Source organism: Tiliqua scincoides, chromosome 1 (assembly GCF_035046505.1).
Source record: "Tiliqua scincoides isolate rTilSci1 chromosome 1, rTilSci1.hap2, whole genome shotgun sequence".
NCBI classification, from domain to species: Eukaryota; Metazoa; Chordata; class Lepidosauria; order Squamata; family Scincidae; genus Tiliqua; species Tiliqua scincoides.
The window spans coordinates 68,677,097-68,699,104 of NC_089821.1; the positions used below are offsets into that span (position 1 = coordinate 68,677,097).

The 22,008-nt window shown below is 48.4% G+C and overlaps 1 protein-coding gene across 1 annotated transcript; it reads left to right on the plus strand.

The window, feature by feature from the left end:
- Positions 1-1,437: 1,437 nt before the first annotated feature.
- Positions 1,438-21,725, plus strand: ANKRD13D (ankyrin repeat domain 13D). Its single transcript, XM_066611468.1, has 15 exons — positions 1,438-1,837; positions 6,966-7,101; positions 7,758-7,882; positions 8,868-8,913; positions 9,483-9,626; positions 9,744-9,933; positions 10,314-10,380; positions 10,539-10,620; positions 12,529-12,590; positions 12,817-12,947; positions 13,214-13,371; positions 13,633-13,791; positions 14,654-14,817; positions 15,429-15,508; positions 20,638-21,725. The coding sequence occupies exons 1-15, from the start codon at positions 1,748-1,750 to the stop codon at positions 20,912-20,914; spliced, it is 1,911 nt and encodes a 636-aa protein (XP_066467565.1). The 5' UTR covers positions 1,438-1,747; the 3' UTR covers positions 20,915-21,725.
- The last annotated feature ends 283 nt before the right edge of the window (positions 21,726-22,008 follow it).

A 22,008-nucleotide genomic window follows, 5' to 3' on the forward strand; every position in this document is an offset into this window, starting at 1 on the left:
ATTTCTCCCTGTCATGTGGCTATTAAAACCTTAGGAATCCTCCTGGACAAAAATGGAAAGAACAGGCTTTCCCCCCCCCCTTAGGAGTCTGATTTGGGGTCTATAGCAGGAGAGGGCGTTTGTTAGCCAAAGAGCATCTTTTGCAAATCACAAAGGTAGTAATAGTGCTCCTGACCAGCGCAATGATCAAGGGAGGCAGCCTTCCCTTCATGAATTCCCTCCTTGTGGTTTTGAGGTGCTACCTCTTCACTTCCTCTGCTACATTTTTCTAAGTCTGCTCATGGGAAGGCCTCTTGTTTACCAAATGCCTCTCCCTAAAGGAAACTACTTCTTAAGTGGGTACCAACTTCCTTGTCTTGTCAACCAAGAAACACATCAGCCAGGCAAAGAGCAGTTCCTGTGGAGAGGAGACCTGGGCTGGCTTGCACAAGGAGGTCTGGAAGGGGACCCATTACTTGAGGGCTTAAATTACAATCCAACAGCACATGCCTGGAACAAAGTAGCCCCATTGAACAAAGTAGGACTTTTGAGAAAACATGCCTAGCTTTCCCCGCCTTAAAGTTGCTTTGAAGGACACAATTAGGAATTGGCAACTAGAAGTAAAAAGCAGCAAAGGAGCTAAGATGGAATTTGTCATTTCTATAATATGCAGAGGCATAACGAGACGCCCTGGCGCCTGGGGCAGTGATGTCATGATGTCACATGACATTGTGACATCACTACTGGGTTCTCTCTGGCGTTGGTGGCTATGTGCGCCCCATAAGAATATAAGAAGAGTCCCACTGGATCAGGCCACAGGCTCATCTAGTTCAGCTTCCTGTATCTCACAGTGGCCCACCAAATGCTTCAGGGAACACACAAGACAATAAGACACAACCTGCGTCCTGGTGCCCTCCCCTGCATCTGGCAAACTGAGGTAGCCTACCTCTAAACCAAGGGGAGCCTCTACATGGGAAGGAACAAGGGTGCAAAGCCGCTGGTGCCTCTTCCTCCTCCAGGAAGAACCCAGAGGTGACTACCCTGCATGTTGTGCCACCCCCAATAATAAGGGGTGCTGGGGCTCCAGAAACGCCTTTGATGGGGCTACTCAGTGGTGAGGAAAAGGCGCTCTGCACATGTTCATAGGCACCCTTTCCTTTCCTTGCTTCGCAAACTCCCAGGCAAGCCCAGCAGGATTAAATGGCACCCCAGGCTTCTGCCTGACGCCAGGAGCCCCGACCCTGCCCGTGCAGCGCTGCTGGAAAAGCGGGGGAGGCCGAAGGCAGCCCACCTTCCTCGATGCCAAGCGGGGGGTTCCACGCCAGGCCCTGCGGGCTGCCAGTCGCCTCCCTCCCTCCCTGCGGGCGGCGAGGGTGACTGACGCGAGGGGTGTTGCCCATCCGGCCCCCGGCTGGCGCTGAGCTGCAGGCCGGAGAGGGGCCGGGGCTGGGCCGGCCAGGCTTCCGCGCCCCGCCGCTGTCTCCTCCCTGCGCCCCGCTGCAGGCCCGCCCCTCTCCGGCTCTGTGTCGGGCGGCCCGGGAGCCCAGGCGAACCCGGGCAGGCCGCGCGCGCGCCCCTCCCTCTGCCTGCCTGCCTGCCTGGCTGGCGAGTCTCCTCCCGGGAGCGCCGCCGCCGCCACCGTCGCAGCGGGGCCTGGCGCAGAGCCGAAGGGAGGGAAGCCGTCGCCGGCCCTGCCGCCGCCGCCGCCCGGAAAGGCCTCGGGCAGGGAGGGATCGGAGGCGCAGAGACGCGGGGACATGGTGACGGGATGGCCCGCATCGCAGACGCCTTCCCTCTGCACCTGCTCGTCTGGCACAACCGGCACCAGGCGCTGGACAGCGAGCTGCGCAAGGGACAGGTACGCGGAGCCCCCCGGCCCGGCCCGGCCCGGCCCACAGCCGGAGCTGGAGATGTGCCGCCCGGGGGAAGGGGGGAGCCTTTGGGGACGGTCCCAGCCCTCGGCCGCTGGAGGGGGGCCAGAGACTGGCACGCTAGTTCTGGGGGGCCACACTTGCCTGGGAGTAAGCCCCATTGACTGTAATGGGACTTACTTCTGCGCATAGGATTGGGCTCCCAGGCGCCTGCATCCTGTTGAACCCCATGGCTGGGGGGGTTGCATTCTCCCCTGCCCCCAAACACTCCAGCACATTGGCATGGGAACATCTGACCACTGCATATTCCTTGCCCCCAACTGCTAGGGCTCCATCATGCCCCCCCATCTCACCCTATGCCTCATCTCCATTCCTTCTTCTGTGCCACCTCAGCTCCTGCTCCTCCTCCTTCAACTCTACCCAACCAACCCAGCCAGTGCCTGGAGAACAGTCCTACAGATGGGGGGGGGGGGGTAATTGGGCTGGGAATCCCCAACCCCACTCCTTGGTAGCAGAAGCCAAAGAAAAGAGCATTCCTCCTTTGAGGTCATCTGCTTGGAATCCCACAATCCAACATTCTTTCCTCATCTGCCTTGCAGCATCCCTCACCCACCCACAACTGGGCGCATGAAACCAGCCAAGGATTCTCAGACCTAATTGATTCTGGAGGAACATCAGCCATGATATAGTTCATAGCATCTTTTGGCACTGAGTCCTAGCCTTTTCTACCCCAGGGGTGGCAGCATCTTATTCAGTGTACGCGGTGCACCGATATCTGACATTTTGGAAAAGGGCAAAAAGCAGCTTTAAAGATCACTGCTGCAGATGCACACACCTTGCATGATCTATTTATTTATTTTTCACTGAAATGACTTAAGTCTCCAGGCTGGCACCAGACTCAGTGCACGAGAAGGTGTGAATGGCAGGGCATGGTGACTGTTGGGGCACAGGTGGGTGCCTGCTGTTTAGAGAGTTGCTGCTCATTTAAATTTTGCACTTTTGTTCCTTCTCCTGTAGGTGGACCCAGGTAAACAGGGATGTTAGGGTCAGACTGCCTACATGGGAGAAAACTGAAGCTCCTCTTGGCAACTCATCTGAATGGAGAGAAATGGGAATTAGTTGGTGTCTGTTTAAAAAGACTAGCAGAGAAAGAGCGGGTGGAGATTGAGCAAAAGGGTTCCCCCCCCTTTCCTTTCTTTAGAGGAGGGCAGAGAAGATTAGTTTGGGGCATCTGGAGGAATGGATTTAGCGAGGTTTTCTGAAGGAAAGGAGTTTGAGGGAGTCATGGACTGACCAGAAGATGCCTTTGAAGGCACAAGGGTATGGCAGTGGGGTGATGGCCCTCTGTTGTTTGTTTCTGTCATTGGTGTTCAGAGATATACTGCCTCTGAAAATGGAAGCTTGATTTAGCTCAGCTGTCAGGCTGTTGCTGGAACTCTCCTTCAGGCATTTGTCTACTTAAAACTAGTGGCTTCTGCCATAGGTTGTGGCAGAGAATTCCATAAGGTGGTTATGTGTTTCATGAAGAAGTAATGTGTGCTGCATGGTTTTGTGAGGCTGCTTGAATTTATTTTCCTTTTATTTCTGCAATGATGGGAAATCTAGGCGGAGAAGTAGAAGAACTGCATACCATGGCATTGCAGCAACGTTGAGTTGGGGGTTGTAATTTTTGCAAAGGGAAATGATGAGTTGGTGTTTGGGCTCAGACTGTACTTCTACCTCTGCCTTGTTTCAGGTTTGTGAGGATGACAGTGTTCTCCTACTGTTTTTACTAGCATCTGATATTCGCTCTTACATAGTCTGCCATTTACTAAGGAAGATTGCTGGTGATTGTGTGAAGGCCTTCTCAGTAGTGGCACCCAGCACATGGAATTCCCTACCACAGAAAGTTTGTTTGAGCCCCTCTTTGGCCGTGGTCTGTCGCCAATTAAACACTCTTATCTTGACAAGATTTTTGATTTCTGTGGATTGTTCTCTCTCTGGACTATCTAGATCAGCGGTGTCAAACTCGTTTCATACTGAGGGCTGAATGGCATTCATGATGCCTGCCGAGGGCTGGAAGCGATGTCGTTAGGCAGGAAGTGATGTCATTAAACAACTCATAACAAAAATCACTTTTTCTCACTTAGGAATTCATTAACTACAAATGACAGAAGAGAAAACATGCAAATCTTTATCATATTTCAAGATATGGGAGAGCCCAATTTTCGTGGGGGCTGCCCTTTCAGCAGTAACACCTCAGCAGTGGAGAGCCTGAGGGCCGGATAAAAAGCTTCTGCAGGCCGCATCCGGCCCCTGGGCCTTATGTTTGACACCCCTGATCTAGATGTCTTCTTTTTTTTTCAATTGTTACTTAAATAATTGCTTTGTTTTTTTGGGGGGGGGGTGTTGTGTTTATGTGTTATATAAATGATGCTAGCTATTTTGGACACCCCCAGAATGGAATATAAAAGTTTAGAAGAAGCATTGCGGCTCTGAACATGGAAGTTCTGCTTAACTTTCATGGCTGTCAGGAGGGGCTTTTGAGGGTAGAATTAGGGTGGATCAAGTAAGAGGAGTTTTGGGTGGATGGAACCCAGGGAAGAGAGTGATTTGGCAGGGTGGGTGGGTTTTGTGGCACCAGCCATCCCTGCATACCCCTGTCTTGTTATCAGACTTTGCAAGATGCTGGCGTACTTCACCAAGATTAGCATTACAGCTAATCTCAAAGCACATCTCCACTTTATGGTGCATAGAAAAGATCTGGTAGCATCTCAAGAAATAGGGATATGGTGTGACAAGGTTGGGTAACAGGATGCCCATCCTAAAGTATACAGCTGTTTCCTGTTTAGAATTTAATGTGTACAAAGCAGTAGGGGACTTCTTACCTGCCTGGAATTCATGCCACAAATCCTGAGTCTTGAGGAGGTTGGGGTTCTGGTAACTCTGTGGTGAATAGTAGAGCAGTTTGCCTATACTCAGAGAAGCTCTTGTAGATAGCTAACTTTCATGAATAGAAAAAATTGTAGGATACAAGTTACATCTACTGTAGGATATGAGACACTGTGGGCTGTTCCAGACTGTGGAGCTATGTGCTGAACTATGGTTGAACCAGCCAGGCATCTCCCTAGCAGACAGTGCCATTATTAGTGAATCACCTAGCCAGGTGTTTCTCAATCAGAGTTACAGGTGCCACCAGTGGTATCTGAGGTAGTGTTTGAGGTGGTGTTTGGTGGTACTCACAGGACCTCTGGACACCTACTGCCTGCGGTGAGACCAGGAATGCAACACAACAGTGGTTGGAGGCTCCAAAGAATGCTTTTCCATGCTTGCAGAAGCCCTTCCTTCCACCCTGAGCCTCTTACTGGTGTTTGTCGTGTTGCATCTGGCCTCCCAACCCAGAAGTATCTGGCAATGATGTCATTGCCAGTTTCATCCAGTGGTACTTTGAATAGGTGGACCATGTGAAGTGATATGGCAAAGGACAAATGCTGAGAAGCGCTGACCTAGCCCATTAGTTACAACTGTTGCATTTCCCTCAGCATTGAGAAGCTGCTTGTGATACCATTCTTGAGTGCTGCAGGTCCCTCCCATCATCCATTTTAATTATTCATCTCTTTAAAACTTGCTCTGCTGATTAAAAAAATTTTCTTTTAATTCATGGGCCATGCACTCATCTACTACACAGCACTTGAGTGCACATTTCCTACAATTAAAAACAAACCAGATAGTGTTGCAGGATGGCAAGGCTAGTGCTGGCTCCTCCCGTTATATATTGATAAGATATGACTGTGAATGGCAAAATCCTGGAAGGACACAGCATTTCCATTGCAGGGTCAGTATTTTCATCTCCCTAAATCAGTGGTTCCCGACCTATGGTCTGTGGACCACAGATGGTCCATGAGACCCTGAGAAGTTGTCTGTGAGTTCTGGGGGGAGGGGAGGAAACAAGAAAGATTGCCTTCGATCACTTCCAGCATCTTGCTGAGCGAGCACTCTCCAGGGACCACCAGAGAGGGCAGAGATGGACCAACCACAGCCAGCACTGAAGTGCCAGCTGGGGCTGTGGGTGGTCTGTTCTCTCTGGTAATCCATGGGGGAGCACTTGCTCAGGAGACACTTTTCCTCACGCTACCAGAGAAGGCAGAAAACAGACTGACCGCAGCCAGCACTTCCAGAGTCTTGCTGAGCAAGCCCTCCCCCATGGACCACTAGAGAGGGTGGAGAATGGATGACCTGCAGCTGACATGCCCAATGTCTTGCCAAGCGTCCTCCCCCATGGACTACCAAATTGTATTTTTTGTGAGCTGGGGTTGGAGGGTTGCGTGTGGTCCACAACAATTCCAATTTTTGCCTCAGAGGTCCACAGGCTTCCACAGGCTTCTAAAGGTCGGGAACCACTGGCCTAAATTTTAGGAAGCTGTCTAAATTTCAGGACCCAATAACCATATAGATTTTTTAATCTGGTGTCAGTATCAGTGCATATTAGATTAAGCAATGTGGCTCTTCTTTTTTCCTAGCAGGTGAATATGATATGATCTCTTAGGTGGGATTAGTCTCTAGGCTATCTGAATTCTGTTTTAGAAACTTACAAAATAGAAACACAAGTATCTGGGAAAAGTACTGGGTGTGTGGTCATCTTTAACATCGGTGGAAAGACATTAATATTCCAGTTCTCAGGTCTGAGTCCTAGTACAAAAAATAGATCTAGGACTGAGCCCCAGTTAAAATTAATTCCTATCTCTGTCACTCCCGGGGAGTCCCTCTAGGGCTCTCCCTCTAGGGATCTCCCTCTAGATCAGTGATGGTGAACCTATGACACGTGTGTCAAAGGTGACAGGCCATGACATTTTGGGTGACATACTAGCATCCACCAACACCAGACAACTGACTTTGTTTTACTCTTATTTCATTTTTGTAATTATTTGATCTTTTAATATAAATACATAGCCATACACATGATTGGACTGTATTTTTTTTAAATAAATGAATATGTAAAGAATTATTTGTCTTTTGTTTGGAGAAGGGTGACACGCCAACAGAGTCAAGTTAGGAATTATCCAAATTTTTGACACGCCGAGCCCAAAAGGTTCACCATCACTGCTCTAGATCAACCGTTTTGTGGTTCCCTTACAGCATGACCTCGAGATGCTGGATCCACGTGGCCGGACACCCTTGGAGCTGGCCGTGTCCCTGGGAAACTTGGAGTCTGCCCGAGTGCTGCTGCGACACAATGCCAGTGTGGGCCAGGAGAATGTGCATGGCTGGACAGGTACGGATGCTCAGTGATTAGAGTGCATGCATTGCCTATAGAAGGTGCCAGGATCAGTCCCTAGCTTCAGAGGGTATCTGGTCACACAGCTATGCAAGACCTCTACTTGACACCTTGGGGAGTGTCTACCTGTAAATACTGGACTCAAGAATGATCTGATGCAGAATAAGGCAGTTCTTTATACCCTGTAATGGTGAGAATAACAAACTGGAAGGGATTGTCATGAACATTGGTTAGGGGCAGACAGCTATTGAGAAAGGAGGGATCTGAGAAATTGGGGTTGTGGTTATGGGGAGTGTGCAACAGGAATCCAGGCTGATCCAGTATGTAATTATTCCCTTTAAATAAATAATCTGCTTCAGAGATGGAGCTATATGCTGTCTTCTTCTCTACGGTTTTTTTCTGGAATGCCTGTCCTGATCTTTCCGGCATGGAAAGGCATTTCACTGGGAACTGAGCATTAACTAGCACAACACCTGTGCCCTTGGCAGTCAGACATGCCCTTTTGGCAGATCAATAGGCTGTCTCTGCTCCTGCTGGTTGGGGTAGAGGAGAAATTCATCTGGATGTAGAGGCAGGGGAATGACGGGCACAGGGAGTGGGTCCAAAGAGCTGGAGACTGATGTTTTCTCTGTGACTCTGTCCCTGCACTTTAGTCCTGCAGGAGGCCGTGAGTACAGGGGACCCAGAGATGGTACAACTGGTGCTCCAGTATCGTGATTACCAGCGTGCCACGCAACGCCTAGCTGGCATCCCAGAATTGCTTAACAAGCTTCGCAGGGTATGTACTGTCATAATCTTCCAGCTGACTTCAACCCGAGTGTTTTCTACCAGTATTACCAGTAATACCATGCCAGTATTTTATCATAAAGATGCCTATCTTGAACTCTTGTTAGAAACCTTGCCAGAGCTTGAGGAGGGGAGGAGAAAGAGAGACTTTGCCAGTGGTGTCTCTTCTAGGATCTGATTGGAATATCCCTCTCTCCTTCCTAAAACTCTGGTAGCATTTGCAGTTTTTAAAGTGGCTGTGAGACCATGGCTCAATGGTAGAATGCATGCCTTGTATGCAAAAGGTCTCAGGGTTTAATCTCTAGCATTTCCAGGTAGGGCTGAAAAAGACCCCCGTTGGAAATGCCAGAGAGCTACTGCTAGTCAATGTAGACAAAACTGAGCTAGGTAGACCAACACTCTGACTTGGGATGAGGCAGCTTCCTACGTTCCTATCTTCTGCTCAGTTCAAAATGAGCACTCTAAATTCTTCTCTAGCAGAGAGGTTCAGCATTATCTCCCTTATCTCTGTACAGTGTGTGCTCACACATAGAGTACAAAAGTCAAAATTTAATGCTATTTTACTATTCCTGTTTTGCTCCAAAAGTTCTTCCAATGTGTATTTACAGCAGGGAAAAAAATAATTATTCCCCTATTCTCTTGCAAAGGGAAGGGACTTGAGGATGATTTGCTTGAAAAGCATGTTGTCAGGATGACAGAAGTCGCTTACTGTGAATTTCAGAATCATCAGCTTGTTTTTTAAACCCTGTTTCCTATGGGGTGCTTGAAAAATCTCCTGGGTTTTCTACTAAAGTACTGTAGTAACTAAATCTTATTTAGTACTGAACTCTCACTGGCAAAATACAGACTTTATCAATGTTATGGTCACATCCCACTAGGACAAAACACATCCTCCCCCTTAAGAATAGAGATTTTCCGCTACTACCCCTGTTCTTATTTGTACTTATATGTTTCACTCTGGTTTTCCATCTGATCAGGCTCCAGATTTCTATGTGGAGATGAAATGGGAGTTTACCAGTTGGGGTAAGTCCATGCTTGGAATTCTACCTTCTAGGAATGGAGAATCTCACAAAAGTTAGAACAGGTGAGGAGAGAGAAACAGAGGAGAGCAGGTGAGGTGTCGAGGATGGGAGGGGTTTGGCTTGGGCAAGCAGATCTCCTTTAAGGGCAGAATACTCAGCACTCCTCAAACCAGATTTGACCCATTGGTTGCTAGTTGCACATCAGGAGCACAGCATGTAAACTTGGCCTATATTTGGGGGGGGGGATCCCTTCTTCTTTCTCTGCAATCACTGTAGTGGCTTCATCAAGGGATCAAGTCTGCTTAGTTGTGTGTGTGATTCATGGCATCCCAGCAGCACACCAGAAGCTGAAAGTGACACTGATGAAATAGGAGAATCCCAGTCAGATCAGGAAAGGAGTGCCTCTCATTGCATGTACTTGTATCCATCACTTTGTCTCACCTTTGCTTATCCCAGAGAAGATAAAATGTCTTGTTGAAAGAAGGGTGAGGCACACCTGTGGCAAATAAGTCATTACTGAATAATCATCCCTGTCCCTCTGCTTTCTCTCTTTCTCTCTCTCCCCATCAGTGCCCCTGGTTTCCAAGATGTGCCCAAGTGATGTGTACCGAGTATGGAAGCGTGGCGAAAATTTGCGAGTTGACACTACCTTATTGGGCTTTGAACACATGACCTGGCAGCGGGGCCGGCGCAGCTACATTTTTAAAGGCGAAGGTCAGCAAATCCCTTTCCTGGGAAAATCAGGGTGTCTTTGATGGAGTTTGAGGCTATGGTGCTAACTGATCTTTTTGTTTTGCTTTTCTCTCCCCCTCTCCTTCACCTGCGAACCAGACGAGAATGCTGTGGTGATGGAGGTTGACCATGATAAGCAGGTTGTGTACACTGAAACCTTGTCGCTAGCCTTGCACGAGCCTGAACTGATGCTGGCTGCCATGCAGCCTTCTGAGGAGCATGTGGCCAGCCGTCTCACTTCGCCCATCGTCTCCACCCACCTTGACACCAAGAACATTGCCTTTGAGCGGTGAGCTGGGGAAGATGAGATGGGGAAGGCAAGGCTCTGGAAACTCATGGGCACCCAGTGGGAGTACAACTAGCTTTGCAGAGGAAAGGTGGATTGAGGCCTCAATCCCCACTCCTGAAATGGACTGCAGCCCTGTTACATGTGCTACATCTCTGGTTTGAGGGCTAGGTGTCTCTTCTGTGGGGATGAGTTTTGGCCCATAGGCCTCTGTTTTCTGCTCTGTAGTCTAAATGGACAGCGTAGGACAGGGTAGGGTTCTCAAGGTTCATATGAATGTGAAATTTGAAGAAACTGGAGTCTTTAGACTGGAGGAGGAAGAGGCAGCATCATGTCTGAACTGGGCTTCTATCATGCCTGACTTAGGGTCTTCCTTTCTGCAGGAATAAATCTGGCATCTGGGGCTGGCGCTCGGAGAAAATGGAAACCATCAGTGGCTATGAAGCCAAGGTACTACTCTTTTCTGTTTCCACCCGTGTTCTTTGGGTGCACAGATACTCAGCATGGATACCAGGCTTCTACCCAGCAAGGTTTGACCACTGCTTCCAGGAAGCAGGGCTTGTGTTGTGTGGGATCATGCAATATCAATGACTTTTGTGCTTCTCCAGGTATACAGTGCCAGCAATGTAGAGCTTGTCACCAAAACCCGTACAGAGCACCTATCAGACCAGGACAAAACACGCAACAAAGGTAAAATGTAGCTGATGCTTCTTTTATAACTCGCTGTTAACTCAAGTCCCATAGAGTTCCACTCACCTTAATGTTCTCACTATTTGATCATTGCCGCTGTCTGACTTTGGATGACAGGACCCTCAGTGTGATTTCCCAGGTGAAGGAGATAATTTCCTAGGGAATTGGAACAGCTTTTAAATGTAAGAATGTGCTATTATTTTGAGAAATAACTACCCCTTTCTACCAGTGTTCCCTCTAAGGTAGTGCTTGCCAAACTCTTACAAGGGCACTGTAAGAGAGTGCAGGGGAGGGGCTATGACAGCAACACGATCTCCAGGAATGCACTGCTACCAGGGATGGGAGGGTTTTTTTACTTACCGACAGCCAGCACTTGGAGTCCTGAGTGGTCTGGGACCCCTCTGCAGGGCTCCCTGTGCCTCCAGACGTGGAAAAAAATGGGCACTTCCGGTTTCTGTCATGAAACTAGAAGTACCAATTTTTTTCTTTTTTTTAGATGTTTGGAGGTGGGAGGAGCCCTGCGGAGGGCTCCCTGGACTCTAGTGCTGGCTGATGGTAAGTAAAAAAAAAAACAAAACCCTTCCATACCTGGCAGCAGCAAGGTCCTGGGGATTGTGTTGTGGCCTGCCCCCCGCCCCTTAAAGGGGCAGGGACAAGTGCTTCTCTGGGTGGTGGGTCACAACCCACCAGTTTGGGAGCCACTGCTATAAGCTGTGTGGCCACATGGCTATGCAGCTAGAATTGGAGCCCTGCATAGCTTCCTTCATGGTGCTCCAGAGCTCAGCGATGATGTCATCGCCAGGGACTCCATAGTTGCCCTGTGCAGCTCCATTAGGGCTCCTTGCAGTCCATGTAATTTTTACAGAGAACCTTGCTTTCCACCCAGTCTTAAGTGGTGCAGGAAGACAACCGAGGACGCAATCCTAACCCCTTATGTCAGTGTTTTCCAGCACTGACATAAGGGCAATGCAACTGTGAGGTAAGGGAACAAACCTTCCTTTACTTTGAGGAGACCTCCATGAGTGACACCCAACTGCAGGAGGCAGCACATATCCCATTGGCACTGCTATGCCAGTACTGGAAAGCACTGACATAAGGGGTTAGGATTGCTCCCTAAGCCTCAGATGTACCATATGTAACCCAATAGGTATGAACTGCTTCTCTTTGCCCGGACAATTGCCACATACTTCTCACCTGCCAGTTAGTACCAGCTTGGGGGGAGTTTCATTAGGGCTATCCAGTCTTTATCCCTACTGTCTGAACTCCTGTCCAGAAACCAGAGAAACCTTCTGTGCTCTTACCTGCCAATATGACAGAAAGGCAAGGACTGGGGAGGGACAGGTGAGGACTTTTTTGACTTCCCATCTAGCCTGGGGGGGAGGGAATTCAGGGGAACAGTCCATTTAGGGTGGCCAGAGTCTGTGCAAAGGCAAAGCAGGGTCTTGAATAGTCACATGGAGACTACTTGGGCGCATGAGGCCTCTCTCATCACAGTGCTGCAATGGTGAGGAGAGTTGCCAAATGTTTCCATTCTCTGCAGCTATTATTTATTAATTATTTCCTGCCTGTCTTTTCCCAACAGAAAAGGCAGCTGGTGAAAAAAATATCAAATACAAATGGATCAAAGCAGATGAGCTGAGGGGGCCTGTTCTCCCTCCTGTAGTGTGGCTGGCTGCTGATGGGGTTCCATGGGAGGAGTGGTACCAGCTGGCAGTTGGGCAAGGCAAACCAACATGGAAGGGCCTCTGTTCTGTACTGAAGTGTGGTTGCCTGCCGATGGAGTCTAAGAGAGGAGAGACCAGCTAGCAGTTGGGGCAGGCATGGTATTAGTAGTGATGTTTACAGAAGAATTTCTTTGGAAAAGAAGCACTGGACTTATTCCTTGGATGTTGTCTCTTCTCTTCGTAGGTTCCAAGACTCCATTCCAGTCCTTCCTGGGCATTGCCCAGCAGCATGCTGCCCAGAATGGGGTGAGTGACCAGTTCAGATCCCTTCAATACCTGGGGAGAGGGGAAGCGGGTCTAGCTATGCAAATGAGTCTAGGATATATGAGGGGAGTAACAATGGGATGTAGTGGGAAGGCAGAGCAAGGAAAAGGAATGGCATGTATATGTCTGCATGCTTGCAGATAATAGGCACTGGGGTTTAGTGCCAGAATCCCTCGTATAAAGTGGACCTTCCTCTCCACTTTTGCAGGCCCCTGTGCTGCAGTCCGCCAGTCCCACCAACCCCACAGCTATTACCCCCGAGGAATACTTTGACCCCAACTTCAACTTGGAGACCCGCAATATTGGCCGCCCTATTGAGATGTCCAGTAAGGTGCAGAGGTGAGGAGGTATGGAGTGGGAGGAAGGTAGCAAGGATGGGGTGACAGAAATGGAAGAAGAGATTGGATTGTACTCTTTGACATGTGGCTCTTAGAAGTAATGCTCTTTATGTAGGGCAGAGGCTTCCCAGAAAGAGGGAAGAGATGGGGTGGGGAATATGAGAGTACGGCCCTGCGGATATTCACCATGTGCGTGTTGCTGGCTAAGGGGTGGAGGGAAGGAGGTGAACAGGATTTTGGGGAATTGACATGCTCCTCATTTACCAGGTTCAAGGCCACTCTGTGGCTATGTGAGGATCATCCCCTCTCCCTGGTGGAGCAGGTGACGCCCATCATTGATCTGATGGCTATCAGCAACGCTCACTTTGCCAAGCTGCGAGACTTCATCACCCTCAAGTTGCCGCCTGGCTTCCCTGTCAAAATTGGTGAGAAATGTAAAGCGGGGGGGGGGGGCTGAAAGTGGGAAGCAAGAGAATGGTAGCCCTTGCAGAGAGGCAGAGGGATTGCCGTGATGCAGATCAGGAGAGGCAGATGGAAGTGGCAGGGTGGGGTACTGTTTGCCTTTGTTGTGGGGTCAGGGAAGAGGGCCTAGAAAAGCCACGTGAGAGAACAGTGAGAGGCTTGAAAGGGAAGCTTGCCAGCCTCCATCAGCTTCCTTTTTCTGTGTATTCCCTTGTCCTCCACAGAGATCCCCCTCTTTCATGTCCTGAATGCCCGGATCACTTTTAGTAATCTGTGTGGCTGCGATGAGCCACTCAGCTCTGTGCGGATCTGTACCCCTACCCACACCCCCGAGAGCCCCGAGGAGCCGAGCGCTGGAGCCGAAGCAGCCAACAACACCAAAGGTAGGCCCAGGGACTGAAGGAGGCCTTCCCAAGTGTGGGTTTGAGACTCCCAAAGGCTTTACTAATCCGTTGAGGAGGAAAAAGACTAGGGAGGAGGAGGCAGCTTTTGCAGCTGGGTAAATTAAAGACTTTGTGGTGCAATGGCAGCCAGGCTAGCTTGCCTTTCTGGAGAGGAGATGGTAGGAAGGAGGCATGAAAGTGGCAGAAGTGTGATTCTACCTGCTGTGAAGGTGCAAATAATTGCTGGAGGGGATACATCCTCCCCTCCTCCTTTCCATTTTCCCAACCAACCCACAAATTTTAGGAACAACCATATTAATTGAAAAAAACTGGTTGGTATTGAACCTTGGCTCTCCCTGTGGAAGCATGAACTTCCATCAAGCTGTCTTTTCTCTAGCTGCCCAAATTTTGTAGAGGGTGGCTTTAGAGTTGGAGATTGGATTTGCCCAGACATGCCCAATCATCATATTATGATGTCTTCATGCCTGTCAGCTTCGATGGGTTGGTGGTGAAGGGAACCAGTAGAAACAATTTCTGATATGTTTAAAGCTTTTTTTATTTAGGCTCTTAAACCATGCTTCTAGGGACCTCTCGCCTTCCCATCCCACTGCCGGAGGAAGGTGATGTCTGCTACCTTATCACTATTTGTATTTAAGCAGACCTGGGGAAGTCCATGCCATGCTCTTCTTATCTTAAGGAAATGTGAAATAGTAAAATTTTTAAGAACCCCTTTTAAAAATGGGGGAAAATGAGGCTGAGATGAAGGGATGAGTGTTTTCTGACACAGGACACTATGGAAATGTGGTTTCCCAGTCCCTGACCAGTATGCTGACCACTGTTATATCTTCCTCCTTGATACCAGTGTACCCTTTCCCCTGTGAGGTGGACCCATCAGTATTTGAGGTGCCCCAGGGCTATACAATGCTGGGCGCAGGCCGTACAGAGCCCATGAGGGACGAGGATGACGACTTACTGCAGTTTGCTATTCAGCAGAGCCTCTTGGATGCTGGCACAGAGACAGACCAGGTAATTGGGAGGGCTTCAAGTGACCTGTGTTGGAGAGGGGGTTTGAGTCCATATGTCTGGTCCTGAGAAGATGGTATGGATATCAGCAAGAGTTGGAATGGGCTAGCTAGCAAACCAACACTCAGGTGCTCAGTGGAAGGGTCAGCTTTGGGTTTCAGGGGATTATCAGGATGCCCACCTCCATGGGCTCTTTTGTTCCTGGGAGAGTTGCCCCACCAACCACTACCACATGGGCACAGAGCTGGTCTGAGATCATATCAGCCGTTCTGAGGGCCCTGACTCCCTAAGCAGCTGCCCAGTGATGCCAGCCCCAGTGATTGGCCCTGTCAGTGGTGTTTTTTCTTGGCTATCATTTATGGACATTGTGCAACTTTGCAACTCTTGATCTTATTAATACTCACACATTTCTTGGTTGTAATATATTTGCATTGTTCAAGTGAGGAAGTATCTGAGGCCAAGAGATTATGACTTTTCATCCAGTGTGTCCATAGCTTGGCCTTGGAGGTGAATGCATTATCCCAGGCCCAAGTCCTAATAATCAGGTATAGGACCGTACCGCTTCCATCTCTGTTTCCCAGTTTAAGCATCCTTATTCTTTCCTCTTACACTAGGTCACCATATGGGAAGCTCTGACCAACACGCGACCAGGATCCAATCCCCCATCCTATGATGAGGAACTACAGCTGGAACGGTGGGTATTTGGCAGCAAGTAGGCCGCATGGCAGATTCCATTACTGTTCAATTATGCAACTTAAGGGAAATGTGCATCTATGTCTTTGTTTTCACTATTTGTTATTTCATCATGGGGAGAAGCAAAGCCTTCCTCTATCCTATGAAGCCTTCCCCCATCCTACTACCCCCCCCCCAAATCTTGTTCTTCTGGCTCTTAAGATATCACCAGGCAGCATGCACACATTTCCAAGCAGGTCTTCACAGCTTGGTTTTTAAAAACAAAAACTGACAGTCCAATCCTACCTGGGCCGGCCATCACTGGCATGCTGGCTCTGGCTGCTGTAAAAGGCACTCTGGTAGTGCACAAAGCCACCTGCTGCCAGAATACCTGTGGGAAGGCCACTCTGGAGCAGCACAAAGATGGTGAAAGAGGCTGGTGAAAGTGGGTGCAGGTTGTCTCCTGCCAGGGCAGAATGAGTTGAGGGTGGGCAGAACGGGTTGACAAGGGGGGTGGGGGATGAGTCTAGGAAGAGGTGGGTTCGGTTAGGTCCTAACCCCCTTCCCAGACCTGATCCCACAGTGCAAGTTCACACAGCTCCACTGCTTAGCTAGTGTAGGCCTGAGTAGACCCCCACCCCACACTGTGGAGGCTTACCCAGAGGAAACCTCTGCAACTTCCCCTCCCCCCACATGATGCAGTAGTAGCCATTTTGGCTCTGCTGCATCGGCGGGGGATGGGGGAAGAGTAGGATTGGAGTTTCAGAGGAAGGTTCATTCTGCACCTAATCACAATACTGCCTTCCCACAGATTACACACAACTTTGACTATCTTAGGTAAGTGAAGGATGTAGTATACTGGCCATGTATTTGAACACCTTGAGAATCTCAGTGCCTAACAGGTAGTCCATTCCTGTCCAGGGCTTATGCTGACGGATCTTGCAGTCCATTGGTGTGAGTCCCAGAACAAAGGCATGAAAGTCGTTCTGTTAGGCTGGGAAGTGTGTACCTGCTGAAAACCTCAGGGGGAAGGCTCAGTCAGATTTCCTGGAGGTAGGGGGCAGAATATTTATGCCCTGCATAGCTCTTTGCCTTCTCTGTGGCTGGCAGATGCATAACCAATTATATATGTTTGCATACTTGATACAGGTTGAAAAATTTAATTTAATTAATTTAATTAACAGTATTTATATACCGCTTTTCAACTGAACGTTCACAAAGCGGTTTACAGAGAAAAATCAAATAACTAAATGGCTTATTCTTTGTGCAGATATTTATTTTAGCTTGGTATATAGGTATAACTTTATAAATACCTTCTCTAATTTGAAGGGCACAAGCCAGCAGCTAATACTTGGGATGCTGTTCTAAGGGTAAGGTTTCTGATTAAAGCAGTCCTGTCATGTGGTGGTTTATCTTGTTGTCGTCATCCCAGCTGATGGGATCCAGCAGAGGCCACGTCATGTGCATAATTTGTCTCCTGTGGTGATCACAGGAGTGTCCCATGGAAGAGGAACCTGCTTTGCTGGGACATTTCCTGTACTTCTGGTTGTGCACCTCCACACTGATCAAGAGCACAGAAGCTTTCCTCTGGCCACACCTTACGATCCTTACCCCACTCAAAGATGCTGTGGCCTTTACGTAGCAGTCACAATACTTCACAGTGGAGCACTCTCTGAGAAAGCATGGGCTTAGGTATGAGGTCCTCCCAGGCTCTGTGAGTATTGATAGAGGCAGTGGAAATAGAAAGTCAGTCCCATCCCACTTGCTACCAGGCTCATGAGTTTGTAGACTGAATGCTTACTTTTGCTAGGTGCGGTGACCATGCAGGGCCTAAGGAGACAGTTAGGTATTAATAGAACTCTTTCACTTCTCTGGGGGTGCAAAAAGAGATTTCTCAAAACCCAGCCCAGTAGAGGTTTATCTCCTGTAGGATGAGCCTGGCTTCCTCCCATGTAGATGTACTTTCTTCCCATTCTAATGCTGATTTGTCTTCATTTTTTCCCTGCCTCTCCCCCCCCCCCATGCTTCAGGTGAACAATCTGCCTTTTAAAATTGCTCAATGCACCCCTATTTGCTTTTGCATTTAAAAGTTATTTGGTCTCATTTTTATGGGGCAAAAAAACTGCCAGTCCTTCTAAACTTGAAAAACTGCTCTAGGGAGAGATTTCTTGGTAACATCAGAGACACTAGCCAGTCTGCACTGTGTATAGCCAACTCTAGCTGCAAACCAGCAGAACCTGTTTCTACAGAGTATAATCAAGGAGAGGAGAATGTAAATCTGACCAAAAAGCTGGGAGCATACTTCCATTGTGGTCCCACTTATGATTTAGGTACATTTTTAGGTACTTTTGCCCCTCATTTTCTTTCTTAGCACACCACTCAGGCTCATTAGACGCTGCTTTCTCTTATCTTAAAGAGGCTTGTTATGACATAGCTGCTGAATTCCTTGTGATACCCCCCCCCCCCCGGGTAGCCCCACTGTTGGACAATTCTTGTTGAAAATGAGCACACATTCTGCTTGGTTGGATTTCAGATCCCCAACCTGCCCCATTGATACAGCATCAACTGGGCCTTCGTTGCTGCTGTGATCTGGACAAGCAACTAAGGGCCCAATCCTATCCAACTTTCCAATGCCAGTGCAGTCACAGTGCAGCCCTGAGGAAAAGGAACAAACATTCCCTTACCTGGAGGAGGCCTCTGTGACTGCCCCCCTACTATAGGATTCAGCACATGCCCAGTTGGCACGGCTGCACCAGCATTGGAAAATGGAATAGGATTTGGCCCCAATTCCTTTCAGTGCCAGATCCTTCTGGGCATGTGCCTATGTTGTCAAACTACTCATGCTGTCAGACACACTCACACAATTCACCAGACTCACTGGCTCCAGAAGAAAAAGGGCACTGCAGTCCACTAGTTCATCTCAGTTCATACAAAGTCTCTGTTGTAAAAGTAGGGGGTTTACAGTTAGGATGAGATAGGGAAAAACAAGTGCTGATTGAAAAGAAAACAAATCCAAAACGCACATTTGGCCTGTATTGTAGATTCTGCTCTTGTTTTTCTCATTAGTGCCTGTCTAATGTGCAGCTTGATTGTATATCAGATGAGCCTGTTTGCTGCATGTGGGAAAGAGGCTCTCTTAAATGCAATTGCATACTGTGCCAAGTTGGGCTGATGGACTTTGGGAGGCCTTGCGATATTTCACATTCCAGTGTAACATTCCTGTCTGGGTTTTTGCAGTTGTGCAATTCTTCAAGAAGTGTTTAATAAAAGTAAGAAACGATAATCTTATCAGAGTGAAAAGCAAGCTGCCCCACCTCCCATGACAATTCAAGAATTATACCAACAAAATGGAAAAGGTTGACAGATATACAGTGAGGCATTTTTGGCATAGGATAGCAACACAGTACCATGTACAATGCAGACAGCTTAAAATGTGGATGTCATCATGAGTGAAGGTATTTTTGCATCTGTGTTCTCAAGAAGCAATAATTTAGGCCAATGGGACCTTCAGCAACAAAGTATTTAATCTGAACTGTCCATGTTGCGAATTCATTTTGTCCCCAAGGAAGCACATTACTGTAACTCTGTGCCCTATCTATTTGAAAAACATTATAATGGAACCAACTAATATCAGCCATACCATCATTCACTTGGACAGTTTCTAATGTAATATATGCCATCATCTGCCAACAATGTCCTTCCATAAGCCAGTCAGGTCAGTTGCTGTGCAAGAGACTAAAAGGACACAAACCAGACCTGTAAAAGGTCGCAGATACCAGAGGGGGAGCATTTTGGTCTGGTAGTCCTGTAAAAGGCCTGTTAAAGATGCCACAGTTTGTTTTGAAGGGGAGGCCCCCAAGCGAAGGCGCTGAGTTGCAATTCACCCATAAATTTAATCATGTGGAACTTGGACTCAATGAAGACTGGGAGTAGCTAGCTGTCTGGAGAAAATAATGGCCCATCTTTGAGAGTTGGTTGACATTAGTCACCGTGCTATGCCAGGTCATTACTAGTGGATGCTTGCTGGGAGTGAACCACATCCACTCTAAACATATTTTGTATTCATTTGATTGGATTGTTTATGCTCTGCATAGTCCTGTGACATACCTGCTGCTATTTCTTGCTTTATTTGGCCCTTTGGCCTCAGTTTGTGGAAAAATGTTCCTCCCTATACTTATGGTGTGCATATATATATCTCACCATTTTGGTGACCATTTCATGCTCACATGACAATGTGAGCTCTGGCCCATGAAAGCATATGACACAAAGTATTGTTTAACCAAAATATTGTTATGCTATTGTTAACCTTTGCCGCAAGACAGTTGTTTTTGCTGCAACAGATTAATGTGCCTATCCTTCTGTAATTCCCCCAGCAGTAACCCTCAGCAGTAAAATACTGCTGTTTGAGAGAAGTGCAACTGCATCCACAATGATCCAGGGGTGGTGGAAGCCCCTTCTGTAGCTTCACCTGTATTTTGCAGTGAGGGAGATTCTACGAGCTTATTATCTCAGTGCAGAACTGAATAAAACTGTGTGGTGTGCAACAATTTGTGAACAAAGGGAAAACCTCTTGGTCATGTGGTCACCTTGTGACCTCTGCAGTCTGCGAGGACTTTCTTCACCATAGGAAGAAATCGCCTCCCTTTTCTCTGAGAGCTTCTGAGCTGCTGCCCAGCAGAGAAATTGCCACAGTGGTGAAACATTGATGATGCTAATGCATATGCTCCAGCTGTTCCAGCCCTCCAGGCTCTAAGTTCAATCTTTGATTAGGAGGCTGTGCATTTGTATGTCAATGAAAGCACACTGACACAAATTCCTGCTTCTGCATTCTTCTGTTAAATGTTGCTAAATATGTTTTGAGTTGCAGCCTTATAAAAGCTGTCTGGGGCAGGGATCAGTGGTCACAACAGGGACGCGGTGACCCAGAGGTTGATGTGTTCCTTTATATTTCCTGGCACCCAGAAGGCTTTCACATGGGGGAAGCCCAGTTTGGCCTAGGGCAGTGATGAGAATGGTGAGGGGAGGGACACATGTTTGAAAGCAGCTTGGGCAGGGTTGGATGCAGCAGGCCTGTGGAGTGTGGCCAAGCAACAGCTGGTCATCCTGTGTTACTGATGCCTGTTTCTCACCCTCTGCCTTCTGCTCATTCAGGGCTATACAAGAGAGCATGTTCCTTCAGTCCGGGCCAGCCCTGGGCACAGTGGAGTCGGGAGGCGGCAACAGTGCCCCCACTTCGGAGGGCAGCCCAGCGCTCAGCAACAATGGTGGCAACTCTTCCGCGCTGCCTCCACCTTATCCCAGCTTTGATGAACAGCTGCGTTTGGCCATGGAGCTGTCATCGCGGGAGCAGGAGGAACGGGAACGTCAACGGCGTGAGGAAGACGAGGAGCTGCAGCGCATTCTCCAGCTCTCTCTGACGGAGAAGTAGCATCCCAGTCTGCCAGCAAGGGACCCCCAGCCTCCCTCAAGCCTTGCACCGCCCAGCCTAACTGTCCTTGCTGTCATTGTATTTTTAACCTCGGGGACGGGGTGGGAGTAGGTTCCATGCTTTGCCCCTTCCCCATTGGGGTCAGGCTGGGTGTAAGAAGACAGCACCTTTTGCATTTCCTGGGACTCATTTGGTTCCATCCTCTGATATGATTTCCCATAAGATTTTTGTTTTTAATCGCTTTATCTCCTTATCCTTCACTGAGGAAATGTTTTATCCAGCACCGAGGGAGGGAGAGAGAGAGAGGAGAGGAGGAGGAGCAACAGATAGAGAGGAATGGAGAAAGAAGAAGTCAAGGACGTTTTTTGTCGCCTCAGGATAAGCAGGAGGTTTCTCTGAGACTGATCTAAATGCGCTGCTGTCTCTCTCCTTGCAAGGGTTTGGGCCTGTTGGGGAAGTGGCAATAGAGGGGGTGGCGGAGGCCTGGAGCTTGATGCACTGAGGTTTGCAGTGTAAGACCTAAACCCAGGCTGTGGTCTGATGAATAATTTTCAGTCCTGCATTTTTCCTCTCCTCATTGTGAGCTGCTCCACCCCCCTCCCAGTGTGTTTAATTTATTTTATTTATATCTCTGAAGATATATACAAGAATGGGAGTGGGAGGTGTGTATTTTCTTTTCTTTTTTTAACTGAACCCAGTGGGTCTAAAGGGAACAGCTGTGCCCACTCTTGAGCAGCGTTCTCCTGTCGTCTGGGGACCAGGCACAGGGGGCTCTGGGCAGCAGGAACTACTAAATAAAACTAAGAAACCAGCACTGCGCTTTTGTGGTGTTCTTCCATTTCCTGTGTTTTGGTCTCAGACTGTGCAGCATTCACATACACTTAAACTAGGCTCTCATTCCTGCCCGGATTTCTGTGGCTCTGCTTACAGTGTTTCATGCAAATTACCTATCAAGTTGATTTGTATACTCAAAACAACTTGTATTTTGAGCCACAGTGTAGCAATAGCTGGGCTTGACCTAATCATGAATTTGAGAGCTGCTCCCAAGGTGAGGGGGGGGGCTTTACTCATCTTTTTAGTTTGGGTACGCACAC

Coding starts and splice junctions, on each gene's coding strand:
- ANKRD13D (XM_066611468.1), top strand. CDS start 1,748: ATGGCCCGCATCGCAGACGCCTTCCCTCTGCACCTGCTCGTCTGGCAC. Junction 9,934..10,313: donor AAGAACATTGCCTTTGAGCG/GTGAGCTGGGGA, acceptor TCCTTTCTGCAG/GAATAAATCTGGCATCTGGG. Junction 13,372..13,632: donor TGGCTTCCCTGTCAAAATTG/GTGAGAAATGTA, acceptor TGTCCTCCACAG/AGATCCCCCTCTTTCATGTC.